General features: G+C 36.8%; 1 protein-coding gene across 2 annotated transcripts in view; it reads right to left on the bottom strand.

The window, feature by feature from the left end:
* Window positions 1-1,879: 1,879 nt before the first annotated feature.
* LOC110035734 (ras-related protein RABE1c-like) overlaps window positions 1,880-15,895 on the bottom strand; it is a 38,608-nt gene continuing 24,592 nt past the window's right edge. Inside the window, exons 3-9 of one of the 2 annotated variants that reach the window (XM_020740015.1) lie at window positions 3,245-3,317; window positions 3,016-3,116; window positions 2,826-2,891; window positions 2,642-2,739; window positions 2,499-2,561; window positions 2,325-2,417; window positions 1,880-2,219 (exon numbers count right to left, since the gene is read on the bottom strand). In XM_020740015.1, the coding sequence (XP_020595674.1) occupies window positions 2,136-2,219; window positions 2,325-2,417; window positions 2,499-2,561; window positions 2,642-2,739; window positions 2,826-2,891; window positions 3,016-3,116; window positions 3,245-3,317 (578 nt within the window). In that variant the 3' untranslated portion in view covers window positions 1,880-2,135. The remainder of the gene's footprint in view (window positions 2,220-2,324; window positions 2,418-2,498; window positions 2,562-2,641; window positions 2,740-2,825; window positions 2,892-3,015; window positions 3,117-3,244; window positions 3,318-15,895) is intronic. The other variant, XM_020740016.1, reaches the window with a different exon arrangement.

Genomic DNA, 15,895 nt, shown 5'->3' with positions numbered 1-15,895 from the left:
ACACAAGTACAGACAAGATTCATATAGTTGAGCCAAATATTCATACATACAATTTTATAATGATCACATTTGTATGCTATTGCTTCAATTTCATAAGCCTTTATCCAACCAATAAAGTAAATACGTTGACATAGCTTATGAATTGAATCTGAATCAAATTTGGATTAGATATTAAGCTGTTGGACATGAGTTTGTCCAATTCTGACTTTGGAAAGAGAAAAATGCTAAATCAATTCAAGAACCTACTTAGAGAAATTAAAAGCAGAATCTATTACATTTGCAACAAACTTAGGAAACAGCATTTTGTTCGCTCAGAATTACTTTGGCTATGGGAAACCTTTTAACACCTGCTTGCCTTCAGGTTTTGGGAATACAGCATAAATTTCCGCCAATACAATCTCAAGGAACTTGTTTGAATATCGTAAAATTACAGGTTAAAAGGCTAAATTTCGTAATTGCTGCTAAGCTAAAATTTCATCTGATCCATCCAACAAATCAGATAACTCAGTACGACTGATTTTCTAGATCAAAAATACAATTTAAAGCAATTTTTTTTCTTTCAGCAAAAAAAATAATAATGACCCAGATTACTATAATTGCTTGCAGGTTAAAATAATATAACTCATTTAGCTTTGAATAATTGGAGCACAGAACATAAGCACTCTCATCCAAGCTTTTACATTTAAGAGGCAAGTCAAGTAGAACAATATGGACTAAATTATTAGCTGTAAATTAAGCATATTATTTAGAAGCACATAATGTGTACATTAGGCAAGAAGTGCACCCAATACACACCCATACACGTTCCAGCACAACTCATCTACAGCCAAGCTCCACACATTATCATACAATACGTGATGTGATTCAGTCCCAAACCAAAGGGCTTAGGCCTACAGCTTCATGTTCACAAAATTGTCTTAAACCATTAAAGCAGCACTCTCAATCATGATATTTTTTTTCAAAAACTTTACCGCTTAGATTTATATTTCTAAACATCTGTAAACTAAACATTTTTTTTTTTTTCATAAAATAAAACCATGCCGTAGAACAGAAATCCGAATTTTCTGACAATCTATCACTTTCAAACAAATTTCTCACGAACTTCAAAGCTTGCAACGATATGCTAACTTTTGTCACACCAAGCATAGACATTTTTCAAGAGGCAGTCATTTAAATTTAATCAAAGTATGCATGAGTGTTTCTGTAAAACTGATCTTTATTGCGGCGAAATTCAATTGGCATCACACATATGCAGCAATAAATCTTTATCCTACTAAATGAGAACATCTACATGAATTATTTCTCTCCATTGCATCGTATTGAGCGTCTTATTTTCATTTTATTCCAATAGATTAAAATCATTTTATGATAAGCTGGACTAATTTGAGTCGTTTTAGGTCTATCTTTGTCTATCTTAACACAAGTCAAATTTAAAGCATCTACACTCTCCACATGCACATTGGAAAAAATTTACAAAATAAAAATAAATTATAGTGAAAACTAGAAATTCTTTCTGTACGCTCTGGTTTACACAGGTTTAACACATTTTTTGGGATTGGGAGAATCTTTCCACGCCTGAAGGCTGGAGTCATGAATAAGCAATGATAACAGATCACTTTAAACGCAGCACAGTAACTATAACAAGACGCATGGAAGCCGTCAAATATAACAAAAAATGGCTTCTGCAGCTTTGATTTGGAGGCCAAAATGCTAACAGTTATCATTCGAGGTCACTCAGTAAAAAAAAAAAGCTGACCTGCAGCTCAAATTCTATGGTTGGCCACAGAGCAAACAGTATTATACAAAACCCAACAAAATGATGGTTTAGCTTGCATAAAAGATAAAAATATCGGAATGGCTTCAGAACTCTTAAAGCAAATGAATGAAAAGGAGCACGAGGCCCTGAGATGAAAAAAGAAAAGAATAGGTCAATATAATAACACTTCGCCACCAGAGATAAATAACTACATTCCACACGACAGAAAATAGAAGTTGTAAAGAATGATAGTAGGCTATTAAAAATACCCATCATCCATCAGACAGATCGTCATCACATGCACTACCTATATAACACTCAAATTAGTTTGAAATAATATTCGATACCAACCCACAAGCAAGCTTCTCTGATCCCCTGCTTAAGAGCCACAGCAGGCTGATCTCTCTGGAGCTTTGTTGTCGCCTGCAGCTTGTTCGGGTTTGTTTATCTTAATAGTCCGTTCCTGCCAGATTTCAAAGAAAATAATTCTTATGATAAGCTGGACTTAGAAAAGAAATATAATGGGTTGGATGGAAATCTCTGTTGATCAATTAGTTTAAAAACATACCTCAGGTTTGTTATCGGATTCTGCAAGCCTCTGCTTGATATCTCTGGCAATTGAAAAGAAAACCTGCTCCACGTTAAGATTTGTTTTTGCGCTCTGCAAAGAAGTATGATATAACAAAAATATTAACAAGACAAACAATGAATTTACAGTTTCATTACAGCATTTTTAAATTACAGTTTCAAAGAACTTGATGCCATATTCATCAGCGAGCGCTTGCCCCTTTGAGGTAGGTACCGCCTAAATGTAAAAAACCTTAAAACTAAGTGAAAATTAATCACTGTCAAGCGAAAGATGTGTTAGGAGACAGATGAGGATACCCTTTTGCTTTCATCCATGTCAGCTTTGTTACCAACTAATATCTTGTTAACATTATCAGAGGCATGCTGTTCAATGTTTCGGATCCAATTCCTAATATCTACATAGCATGTCTCAAACAGTTAGAATTTAAGAAAAATGGTGACTCCAAAAAATTTCTTAGGGAGAAACAATGGCAGAAATTACTGTTGAAGGATGACTCGTCAGTTACATCATATACGAGTAAAATACCCATGGCACCTCGATAGTAAGCTACAAATAAAGAAATGGAGCAATTATAAATGACATTAAAAGAAAAGAAGAACCGGCATATATGTGAAAACAAAAAAATCACTCCAGATAAGATGAAATAAGCGAAACTAATAATTAAAAATACCTGTAGTAATAGTCCTGAAGCGCTCCTGACCCGCCGTATCCCAAATTTGAAGTTTAATACGTTTGCCATCTAGCTCAATTGTTCTAATTTTAAAATCAATACTGCATTAAAAATCAACAAATTCTGTTAAATAAGAAACTGAACGGATAAAATGCTTGACAGTGCTTACAATGGGACTAAACTCTTATGCAGGAGCAAATCAAGCAATGAAAATTTATCTAGAACCCACCCGATTGTGGTAATGAAACTAGTGGTGAAGGAGCCATCAGAGAACCGTAGAAGCAGGCAACTCTTGCCGACACCTGTGAAATGAAACATAAATCAATTTATTAGAATTAATTTACTCAAAAGCAGGAGTAAGATTCAATCAAAACACCCATTACATAAAGTGAATAAAAATAGATAAAAGAAATAAGAATAAGAGCTTATTAAAATGATATTTGGCAAGATAAAGACTGTGTTAGTTAAAAAACAAAAAAACGAACAAGTTTAACACAACAATTAGGCTTCAGAGATCCCTTTTTATGGGGGTTTAGAAAATTCCTATTTACCTTGTCACTCACAAAACTATAGATTAGGGGAAAAAAATCGAACATAGATAAATGGATATCAAATAAAATAATTGTTTTGCAGAGGAGATTAATATAGCTGCTAAATTAATTTATAATTTCAAAAATAAGTTAATTTACTCAAAATATTACATTTAAAAAAGAAGAAATCATGTAGCAGAATCAAATACTGTTTTATTTCCTATTATCCCTGACCATCTCAAAGAAAATGATGGGACGGGAATGTGATGGCGATTTTGACTTAGTGACTCAATTGTTTTTCCTCCTCTCTCTCTCTCTCTCTCTCTCTCTCTCTCTTCACTATCAAAGCTCGTTGATGACCCTCACCATCAAGAATCACCATTGTTGGAATAGAAAAAAAAAAGAGAAGAGAATTAGTTCTGTGTCATAGATAAATAGCCAGTCTAATAGAATAGTTCATTGGATTGATCACATCAATTCAAACACCTGGCAAATCCAAAAATTACCGTATGAAACTTTGGTTCACACATTTGGGTCCTAAAATATAATAGGGGGAATCATGGGTTGCCTTCAAAAATTAAGTAAAATAACCAAAAAAGTGTGCTTAGTAAATTAAGAAGGGTCCAATAATCTTGGTAAACAGAAAGTAAATTAAGAATGGTCCAATAATCTTGGTAAACAAAAAGTAAATTAATAAAAGAAAAAAATTTAAAAAAAATAAAGAGAATACCATTAGATTATACCAGTTTTTTTCATCCAACTGTCTCATAATCATTTTGAAAGGAAAGAACCGTATTACAACCATCTTTCTTTTAATTCTTTGCAATTTACAAGCACAGCCTGGTCACGTACATAAGCAAAATTCAAATTAAGTTTAAATAATTAAACTTCCCATGAGTGATCAAACTTATGGATCAAAATCAAGATAAAGTAATTGATCCATGTAGGCTAGGTGATATAAATTACAATTTACAATTTAGTAAATTGCGATACACCATCAAGGATTCAAAATGGTAAAATTACTCACAACAGATCTAATGCCTGGCCAAAGCACCTGGGTCACGCTTTTAGCCGAAAATGTCCGAATTAATTCAATCTCATCTGATTCATAAATAATCCCAAACTGATTAGGGTGCAATAAGTCTACACAACTTATCAAGTTGGCGAGAAAAGTGCGTTATGGCAACAAAACACCCAAAGAGAAAGGTGGGACAACAGGTTGTTATATATATGCCACTACATAGTATCAAACATGGTGCTCACGAGTGCTAATGAACCGTAGCAAAAAGTTTGTTAAAGCACAAGCTCATTTATGAAAACCCCAGCACGAACATGATCAACTACAGTAGAATATTTTTTTAATGCAAACGGTCCCCCCAAATTGTAGTAACAAAATTCCAGCAACCAAAAATAGAAACAAGAAAATCTCCTTCCATGATATATTGCCATTGCACAAAGGTGGCTCAGTTACTGGTGAGATTTAATTCAAGTAAGATTTAATAAAAAAAAGTTTTGACTTTATGTGCCTCAAAATTCACATACCTCAACTATCAGTACGGAAGTCATAGATTATAAACGTAAATATCAAATTTTATGTCTGATATGTAAAAAAAATTGTGGGGTACACACACACATTTATATATTTATTGTTTGGGGCAACATCCGCCGTAGTGACTTTGAAATAGAATACCCCCACATGAGAAACAGGCTCGGGATGAATAATATTTTCAGGCAATCAAAAAATATCAGCATATAAACAACTTTAGGCATATGTAAGGCGGCATATATGTAACAAATTATTGTTTGAATATTTAGTATACAACCTGTAAAAAAAGGCGGTATGCACGTAAATCTCTCTTTTTATTGTATTTCATGCTTCACCCTAAGAATTATTGGCTACACAACTTATTGGTTCAACATAATTGTCAAAGCTCATTCCCTATATTACCATGAGCCCAATAATATGAGGCGAAGTATGTAAAAATGAATCGATTAATCCAAATGGATTCGAAACAATGAAACAAGAGCAGTTGCAATATGTGAAGTGTAATATAGTCCATAGCCACATAGACCAACACAAGAAATCTGATTGGAAGTGAGACCAAATGGACAACAATCAGCATTGCAATCATTCTTGGTGCCTGACCAAAACTACTAAAGATTGCGGCATAGAAAGGAAAAAAACAAACACAAAATATTGTAACAATCATGTGGGAAAGTTGAAAATGCTACAGGAGCCCGAGCCTTATCAATAACCCTTTTAGCCGACTAAAACATTAGTAAGGGAATTTTCCATACCCGCCACTCATACCTCGAGGTCCCAAAAGCTATGCACAACAAATTGTGACACCATGAGGCTTCCCAGTGCCACAAAAGCAAGGTATAACGGAAGTCTTTTCTTTACTTGAAATCAATACAGATCTCTAGGACCAAGTGACTGAGCAAGGAAACCAAAAAATCACACAAGAAAATAAGTAACCAAACAGAACTATTGAGCATCCCAGCTAAATCCACTAAGGCTGAACAAAATAATGATTTTAATAGTTCCATGTGAGATGTTAATTTTAGTTTGTCCTTCTCCTTGAACCTCAAAAACATTAGAAGTTAATGTTTGCTAGGAGTTTATAGCTTTTGAAACTACATAAGATAAAGCCCAGGAAAACAAGCTTCGACACATTACGGAACAAACCCAAATCAGATGAAGGTTCACATGTAGGGCAAAGCCGCTTCCCTTGCGGCATTTTAATAGCCATTTAGCATGCAACACGTAAATATGAATAATAGGGGGGTATTTGTGTAACAATGGAAGCATAAACGTTAGAAAGGCAAATAGACCAAAACCATGTGATACATGTAAATATGAATGACTGGGTGCGGGATATATGAATATGCAAAAATTGGATGGCAGCTATGTAAATTCATGGCGATTGAGTAATGTGTATACAAAAAAACCGAAAAAAAGAAAAGCTTGCTTGCATCCTATGCAAATACCGCAAATTCATGTAAGCTTATAATATAAATTGACAAAAAATACATGGCCAATTGTTAGTCATTTACCTTCCAAGCTTTAAAAGCTTCTACGAGCAACCATGAATGTTTACTCATCTCTCACCTGTAACCATAGAGGGCCACCTATTTGTAACAATACTCAAAGAACTCCCACTAACAAGCAGAAGCACAAGCCTCTAGCATGAGGGAAAATGTAAAAGCATCAAGCTTGAGTGCTTCAACTGATGCTTCAATATTCAAATAAGTATTTTACTTAATAAAAAAATGCACCCCTCAGGTACCCAGGTGGGCTAGTCTAGTCATGGTTGGAAAATCCACCAGTATTCTCTACATGATTTGGAATGTCATCTTTCTTGCTGAAGATTTACAGAATCATTCAGAACATATGCTTATATAAAGTATTCCAATTATTATAAGCATGATTATTAAGCCATGCTACCACCCATGAAACATTCAAAATGTTTGTCCCGTGCTGCAAACATTCTGTAGAAACACATCAAACTAAAACCGACAATCTCCAATGTAATATGACTTCTTAGACAGGCGTTGTTCCCATTGAACAAAAATAATGGGAGGATAATTCAGATGTGAAGTGAAGGAAAATGCTTTAGCCAAGAAAGGAATATTTGACTGTTCAAAGTACTAAATCAAAACAAATGGGATTTGATTGAAAAGTACAACTATAACTTCACATTAGCTTTAGTTCACCAAAACTATAAGAAGACAAACTGTAAAGTGCTAACAAAATTTGGATCCTCGCCAAACTATGGATAGCAGCAGTTTCAAGCTTACTTGTTCAAATAACAACTGAGGGAATGGATTATGTAGAAAACTTAAAATAAATAAATAAATAAAACATTACAAACTATAGTACCAGGAAAGAAAAGAACTGTTAGCAGAAGATAGAAGACAGAAAAAAGAAGCCTAGTGAGATTCGACTCATCCTTCGAATTTCTTCAAAATAGTGATACTAGAATATCAGCATTGAAACACATAAGCAAACTTTAATCAGGAGCCGATCAAAAGATTAAGAACATTGGCTTGATAACAAGAGAAGTAAGACAAGTAGGGTCTTTCAAGCAATGATTAGGTATACCAACTTCAATGCTATACGAATTCCATCCAAAAACTCATAATGGTTTCCAAGAAAACAGGACAAGGGAGGTGGTAGTTTCTTACCCCAAGTGCCCAGAGAAGCATCAATGACCGGAAAAGAGGAGCGAAAACCAGCAGGGATCAAAAGAGTCCAAACTTTCAACACCCACCACTCTCCCTCCTAAAGGCTATTTATAGCCAAGAGGGAGGAAGGAGCTTACCATGTCTTACCGGTGGTGAGCCGACTAAAAGGAACAATCGAGAAAGTCGCGGTAAGGGCAACAGGGAAGAAGCTTTAGCAGCGAACCGAAGTATTCGGGCAGGGGAGCACTTAGCTAACCTAATGCATTGGGAGACAAGCTCACGAGGTAAACCTAACCCGAGTAGGAAAACGGAATACCACGAAGACCCCTCGCCCGACGAGATGAAGATGAAGCTTCGGGAAGAAGCATTTTGGGCAGAGGGTGTCGGACAAGGCAAAAAGAAAACTTGTCAACCCTAGCTCACGTGAGGGAGAGGGAGCAGGGCGGAGCTAGGGCTCCGCTTGGGCTGAAGAAGAAGACTCGTGTAGGAGGTGGTTTGGCCGAAGGAAGCCAGCGAGGGCTTCGAAGATGAGCCCGAGGAATAGGTGTGGTTTAGGGATTTAGATAAAAAAAACAATTCTATTTTTTTATTATTATTAATTTTATAATGATTGATATTTGAACTCCCCCAATTTGTGCATTTTCCGCTCGTGCACGAAACTATATCGAAACGGGTATGCTCCCTGGCTAAAATCGACGTTCCAGACGCACTCGCGCGGTGCGTTTCATCATCCGAGGTCGTTCAGACAAGTTCATCGACTATCGTGCCAAATTAGAGCAACGAACGTAGTTATTCAGTCCAACTGAAGCTATTTGACAAGTCGAATGTTAATCGGTCATTACCCAAGCGAAGACCAAAGTTAAGCAAATCACTGTCGGCAACGAGTCACTCGTCACGCGCTTAAGAGTTTCCTAAGGACTTTTCTAATTCCTATGAGTACTCAACTTGAGTTTTGACATGTTGGTTTTAATTGAATCAACCAAATGTTGAGGATTTGAAACCACCCATATAAAACTAAAGTGAGTCAAGAAGTAGTTCGAATTTCTAGTTGGTGTGGGTCCCAGTACTAGTCATCTAGGAGAGTCATATAGGAAATAATAAAGCTATATCCTAGGCTCTAGAGAAAGGGAAAAGCAGACAAAAAATGATGTTAACAAATGGACCTCCAATAGATGTGTGCTTCCCAAGCACGCCGCGCCTATTGGTGTTGACCGAATCGATCAACAGACCTGGAAGAAAGTTCAAGTATCAATATTCGGAGCAAATCAAAGGTTGAATTTGAAATGAAGTTGAATTTCCGCTAGGGATTAACATGTGTATTTTCCAATTTGTTGTTGTAAATTTGAACTTCCAAGTTTAAATGTCGATTTGGTTTTTTTCATTTCATAGCCTCTTTTTTTTTTTAGGATAAAATTGCTTGGATGTTTCTTGCTGAGGACATGATAGCTTTGCAAATTGTTTTGAACGTAGTGGGCAATTTAGAGAACTTATGAATTTTTTTAGACAATTTAGTGGAAACTGTATAGATTTGTTGATAAGTTTGGGGAAAACTAATGCATTGGAGGATAATTTAAGTGAAAATTTATGGATTTGTGAATAAATTGAGGGAAAATTTATGGATTTAAGGAAAGTTCTTGTGAAATTTATGGATAATCCGGGGGCAATTTTTGGATTCAGGGAAAATTTATGTGACAATTTATGGATTTGTGAATAAACCTAGGGGAATAATCCATGAAATTAGGGAAAATTTAGGTGACAATTTATGGATTTGTGAATAATCCCGGGGGGTACAATTTATGGGTTTAGGGAAAATTCATGTGAGAACAATTTATGGGTTTAGGGAAAACTCATGTGACAAATTTATGAATTTATGAACAATTTCGGGAGGACAACTTATGGGCTTAGGGAAAATTTAGGTTACAATTTATGGATTTGTGGACAATCACGGGGGGAATAATTTATGGGTTTAGGAAAAATTCAAGTGACAATTTATGGATTTGTGGACAAGTCCACGAGGACAATCTATGGATTTAGGGAAATTTAGGTGACATTTATGGATTTGTGGATAATTATGGTCTAGCGAAAGATGGGCAAAACAATGTAAACGAGATGTGGTTCTATAAGTTAGAACCAACCAAGCCTCTTTCACACTGAGAACAAGACTAACAACAATACTAGGCTGGGGAAGCCCAACCTGGTATCAGGCCAAGAAGGGGATTTAAAATTTTAAGTTTGTTTTTTGATAATTTTATTTTGATTTGGTTTTGATTATGTCTTACTTCAATTTCATTTGATTTTGTTGTTATTTATATATATCATTTTGTTCATATTGTTCTTTGTTCGTCAATTTCCCTTCGAGATCAGGATAAACTCAAAATTCTATGACATTTGCAGTCAATTGCACCAACCATTATATACAACAATTAAAAGCAGACATAATATATCAATTTCCAATTATCTGCTAAAAATACATCATGTGGGTCTATATATAGAAATAAAACAAAACATCTTCTCATAACGTCTCCTCAAAATCATGCATAAATGATCCACACATCCATATATGTTCTTGTACTTTGATTTCAAACTTTTGCTGCTCCAAATCCGTGTCTCAAATATCTGTCTGGTGAGTCATGTTGGGCTCAACCGCACCTCTTTAGATACTTTCAAAAGAATCAACGTCAAGCATACTCAGAGATGTGTTGTCCCAAAAATGACTCGTAGCCCGAGCGGCCGTAAACCCTCCAACTCTGGGTTTGGTCTGTATCGAAATGTAACTTTGACGTCACTCATTCTTCGGAAAGTAAATGAAACCCTTTGGTAAGGAACTGTATGAATGCAATGCTTTGATAAATCTGTGTCGTTTCCTTTCAGCACCATAACTGAACCTATCGGTAGGGAAATTTCTACCGGCCCCTGGAATTCACCCGGGCCAATCGTCCCAAGGTCCTTCCCGAACATGATATTGTATTTGTTGATAAATGAAACAGTGCACAAGGGTCTCACAAAGTCTGGTTGTTTATATGAATACAATCGCCCTCGTATATATTTATAATGCAGCTATTGGGCACAGCTACCAGATAACACAGGTCAGGCCATCATTCGTTTGATCATTCTCTTTATAAACGTTGGCATTGGATCCACTTCGTCATGACGAATAATTCCCAGCGGGTATCCTTTATTGTCGTACACGTAGTTGTAACAGCATCCATAGTGGATTGTGATTCTCCCTTTACCCTGCATCCACTTTTGAGGCTCGGAGTAGGTTCTTCGTCTTAACAAACCAGCGCACCCTTTATCTCTCAAGTTGAAGAAATAATCCACAATCTCATCTTGCTCATGGCTAAAGAAGACATCTGTGTGCAGCTTCAAACCCTTCAGAATGTTAACATACTTGCCCTGTATTCTCTGGAAGTGTTCAAAATTTTGATTTCGCACTTTCTAAAATCTTTCCAACTCATCCTGAGAGATGATCTGCAACTAACGCGGGCTTGCTGACAAACTGAGGAACGTACAGCTCGACAACTGCTAGTCCGCCTCTCTTTCTCTGTCTTAGGGACGAATGTTTCCACTTTATATGTTGGATCCACCTTTGTCGGAGTATACTCGGGAATGATATAATTTCTAACAAAATTTGCATAGGCGTCTATAACAATGAATTGGACAAGTGCCACCCCTACTGAACGATCCAGAAGCTTGTCTTCTGATGCAACAACAACGTCGGCGGCACTAACTTCCTTTCCCTGCCCTTCTCGTAACTGGTCTAGCATCTTGCGGATGCGGCGGTTCCGTCGCTAGGTACGCGTAAGCATTGCCCTTCTCGTTGGCTGAATATTTGTCGAAGAAGCAATAAAAAGTTCACCCTTACTCGTCATCACCATTGACTTCATTTTTTCAAACTCCAGAGTTCTGGTTATTGGCTTTCTACGTCTCTTCAACTTCCTCTAGTTTCCTGTTCTTTGCAGTAACATCCTTCTTTTTAATTTTGAATTTCAATACCGGCTTTTGATCACGAATTTCCTCTGGGCTTGTCACTGTCAATGACGTCCCCTCATATTCTATTTCAACTTATTCAACTTCGAAATCAAAATGAATTACAGCTCCTTCCTCAATCTTCATCCTATCTAGTGCTAGGCCGATGCCAATTTTGAAAGTAAAGATCAGTCGTTCACCTGACACTTCCTGTAAAAATAGGAAAAAAATCAATGTGTTGAACCCGAGTCGAACAAGAACAATAAAGACTTATTCATTAAATAATATTCCAGAGAGTATTTTCTTTCATCTTTCTTTTATGGTGCGCGTGCGCGCATGTGTGTGTGTGTGTGTGTGATTGTATGGAAAAATAAAATAATTATTCTAAATAAACAAACCACATTTTCAATAGTAAACACAAATTTTAGTGGAAGCTGACTTTTCATTTCAACAACTTTAATATCAGTTCGAGTTTAGACCCGGTCATGGAACACTGATACATCGGCATTTCTAAGAACAAAATTTTATCTCTAAAATTTGTACTTTAAAACATCACGACACATAGTATCCTTTCAGGTATTGTCGGTTGATAGAGAGCATGGGATGTTCTCCTTGATAGTCGACCAGTTGATAAGAGCCTCCAGAATAGACTTTCTCAACCACGAACGGTTCTTTCCAAGTTGGTTCAAACTTTCCTCCTATTTGGCGATGTGCAAGAATAGATTTCTTAAGAACTAGAACCAATTCACCAGCTTTAAAAGTCCTTGGGCTAGCCAGTTTATCGTGGGCTTGAATCATTATGGCTTGATATAGCTCCAAATTCTGCTAAGTCAATATGCATTTCCCTTTGAAGTTTTCCAACTCCTCGAGTCGAAGCTTTGCCATTCTCTTCGGTAGTAATTTTGTTAGGTATAGCAACTCTTAACGACAGAAGTTGTACCTCTAAAGGTAGTACAACCTCAACCCAAACACAAGAGCATAAGGCGTGGCTTGGGTAGGAGTTCTGAACATCATTTTATAAGCCCACAAGACATCAAGTAACTGCTCGTGTCATTTCCTATCATTGTCATCCAATGAATTCTTAAGGATTCGGACGAGAATTTTATTAAAAGCCTTGGCCAAACTATTTGCTCTTGGGTAATATGTTATGGAGTAAGACCAATCTATACCATGCCTCCTGAATACATTATTGATATTAATAGTTTTGAATTCAGCTTCATTGTCTAAGATAATCCTGTGTGGCACACTGAATCAGTATACAATTTGGTCCTTGAAGAACTAAAGGACGCGGTGTGCTTTTACTTCTCTTAGCGGTATATCCTCTACTCATTTTGAGAAATTGTTTGTCGCCGCGAGTATGAACCGGTGCCCTTTTGAAGACGGAGTGTCCATAAGACTCACTATATCCGTGCCCCAACAATAGAACGACCACGACGCAATTTTCAGATGCAGCACATTCGGAGGTTGATGTCAGATCACTCCGTGTACTTGACAATGATAACAACTTTTAGCAAATTTCAGCTGTCGATCATCATTTCTGGCCAGTACTACCCTAGTCACTTGATTTTCATTTTCATTTTAGGGCCCGACTAATGAGCTTGACAAAGTCTCGTGTGCACCTTTGACGACTTTTTGTGTTTCTGACCCGTTCATACATCTTAGTCACATCTAATCGGAAAACCTTCTGTAGAGAACGTTATCTATCAAAGCATACGACAGAGCTCTTTTCTTTATCTGATGCATCCCTAACTTATCATCTAGCAGTTTTCCTGTTTGTAGGTATGATATGAACGGTTTGTGTAGTGTTCCACAATCTCGGTGACTGTTGTTGTTTCTTCTGTTCCCAATTTATGTAAAGTATCCATATCAATTTGGGACAGAACTTGACGTACTTGAACTGTTATGTCGATGAAGTATTCCTGAGCACATGCAAATTCTTTGCCGAGTTTGGCTAAGGCATCTGCGAAAGTATTCTCCCCTATGAGGATTTTGTAGAGCGTTGCATTGGGAATTTGCTCCAATAGCTTCATGGTATAACAAAAATATTGCTCTAATTTAGGCTTCAGAATTTTATATTTTCTAGCGACTTGGATGATCAGTTGGCAGCATCGTAAAAAATAATATTAGTTATATTCATTAAAATTGTCGCCTCCAGTCCAGTTATCAGAGCTTCATACTCAGTCTCGCTATTGGTACAAGACTTCGTTAAATGGTAGGAGTGTTTCAACATTCCCTGCTCCGGTGTAATGAAAATTAATCTGATTCCCACTTTCTCAGGCACTATTGTTTGCGGTTTTTTATCTTTTCGTGCTGACAAAGCTCCATCATAATACATCTCCCAGCGTTGAGCACTTGGGCCATCTAGGCTCATTATCTGTTCATCAGGCAACTCATCATTGAGAGGGGATTCGGCCTGCAACGAGTGCGCTGCAAGGAAATCTTTTACGGCTCAAACAAGCACGAAAGTTATATTAGATTGTAATAATATCATTGACCATCCCGTCAACCTACCAAGGAATGTTGGTCGAGTCATTAATATTGCAATGGATTAACTTTCGAAATAAAGTTGATCTTATGAGAAAGCATGTAATGTTTGAGCATTTGGGCGGCAAAAATCAAAATCAGACAATGTTTCTCAATAAGATGATATTTTACCTCCGCCGGCATTAAACGTCGACTCAAGTAGTTAAGGGTATTTTCTTTACCCTCGTTGATCTGAGCCAGCAGGGCTCTGAGGAAGTCGTATAAAGCCGCGGCATATTATCAAAGGTCTACCTGAGACCCGGTCTGCTACAACGAGATATGTCATTAAGTACTGTTTGATACTTTCGAAGGCGCGTTGACATTTTTCGTTCCAAGTAAACTTGACATCTTTCTTAGTCAATATAGAAAAAAGCTGACACCTACCTGACAGAAATAAAGCGTCTCAGACACGTCAGCCTCCCTTGAAAGAATCGTAATTACTTTAAGTTTCTAAGGGTGATACTTCTAAGATAGCTTTAATTTTCTCTGGATTAATTTTGATTCCACGATGATGAACGACAAATCCTAAAAATTTTCCAAAAGTGACGCCGAGGGCGCACTTTTGGGGATTCATTTTAAAATTATATCGTCATAATCGCTCGAAAACAATTCTCAAATCGTATAAATTGTCTTTTTTTGTTTGTTTTTAATCAACACATCATCCACATAACATTCGAGTTAATGGTGGATGACGTCATAAGAAATTCTCGTCATTGGATGTCGGTAAGTTGCGCCGGCATTCTTCAGCCCGGAAGGCATTACCGTGTAGCAATACACTTTGATCAGCATTTTGAAAGTTTTTAATTTCTCATCTTCTAGCGCCATTTTAATCTGATTATATCCCAGCAAACCATCCATAAAAGAGAAAATTGTGTGAGATAACGCAATATCAACTATTAGTTTTGGGATCGGTAATGAGAATTTATCTTTCGGGCAAACTTTGTTCAAGTCTCTGAAGTCAACACACACCTGAATTTGACAGCACTTTTTTTTGACCGGTACCACATTGGCCAACAAGGTGAGGTATTGCTTTTCACATATGAAATTAGCGGCTATAAACTTTTTGACTTCGGTTATCACTTGTTGCTCAATTTCAAGATACATTCTTCTAGGAGCTTGCCTAACTGGAGTTGCAGCTTAGTCCAATCCCAATTCATGGACCGCAACTTCCGAAGCCAATCCGAGCATTTACTCGTAGCTCTACGTGAAACAATCTTTGAATTTCATCAATAATTTAATTATATTTGTAGACTCTTCCTTGTTAAATAGAGAGCTAATGAAGGTTGTCCTAAGTTCCTCTTCGGTCCCTAGGTTAACCTCTCTTAGTTCGTCCGCAGTCGACTTAATCTCCTCTTCAAATTCCAGTGAGGCATTCTCGATCGGGGGGTCTCCGAAGTTGTTTGAAGCTTCCAAGCAATCTTCCTTAGGATAGTTAGTAACAACCAGACAAAATTTTGTATTATCAATTGGACCCACTGTGCCAAACTCAAAGCCTTATTTTAAATTAAAACCTCAATTATTATTACTCCACACCACTTAAAAACGATGTGATTTGTCCTTTGACCATTGTCTAGGTACGATACCACATTGGGCAAGTTTCTGGACACAGGTAGAGTACCACTCAACCGGAAATTCCATTAATTCAAAAGAAATTTTCTCTTCTAGTTTTG

The sequence above is a fragment of the Phalaenopsis equestris genome, unplaced genomic scaffold, assembly GCF_001263595.1.
Source record: "Phalaenopsis equestris unplaced genomic scaffold, ASM126359v1 Scaffold199515, whole genome shotgun sequence".
NCBI classification, from domain to species: domain Eukaryota; kingdom Viridiplantae; phylum Streptophyta; class Magnoliopsida; order Asparagales; family Orchidaceae; genus Phalaenopsis; species Phalaenopsis equestris.
This window is presented reverse-complemented; position numbering and strand designations above follow the sequence as displayed.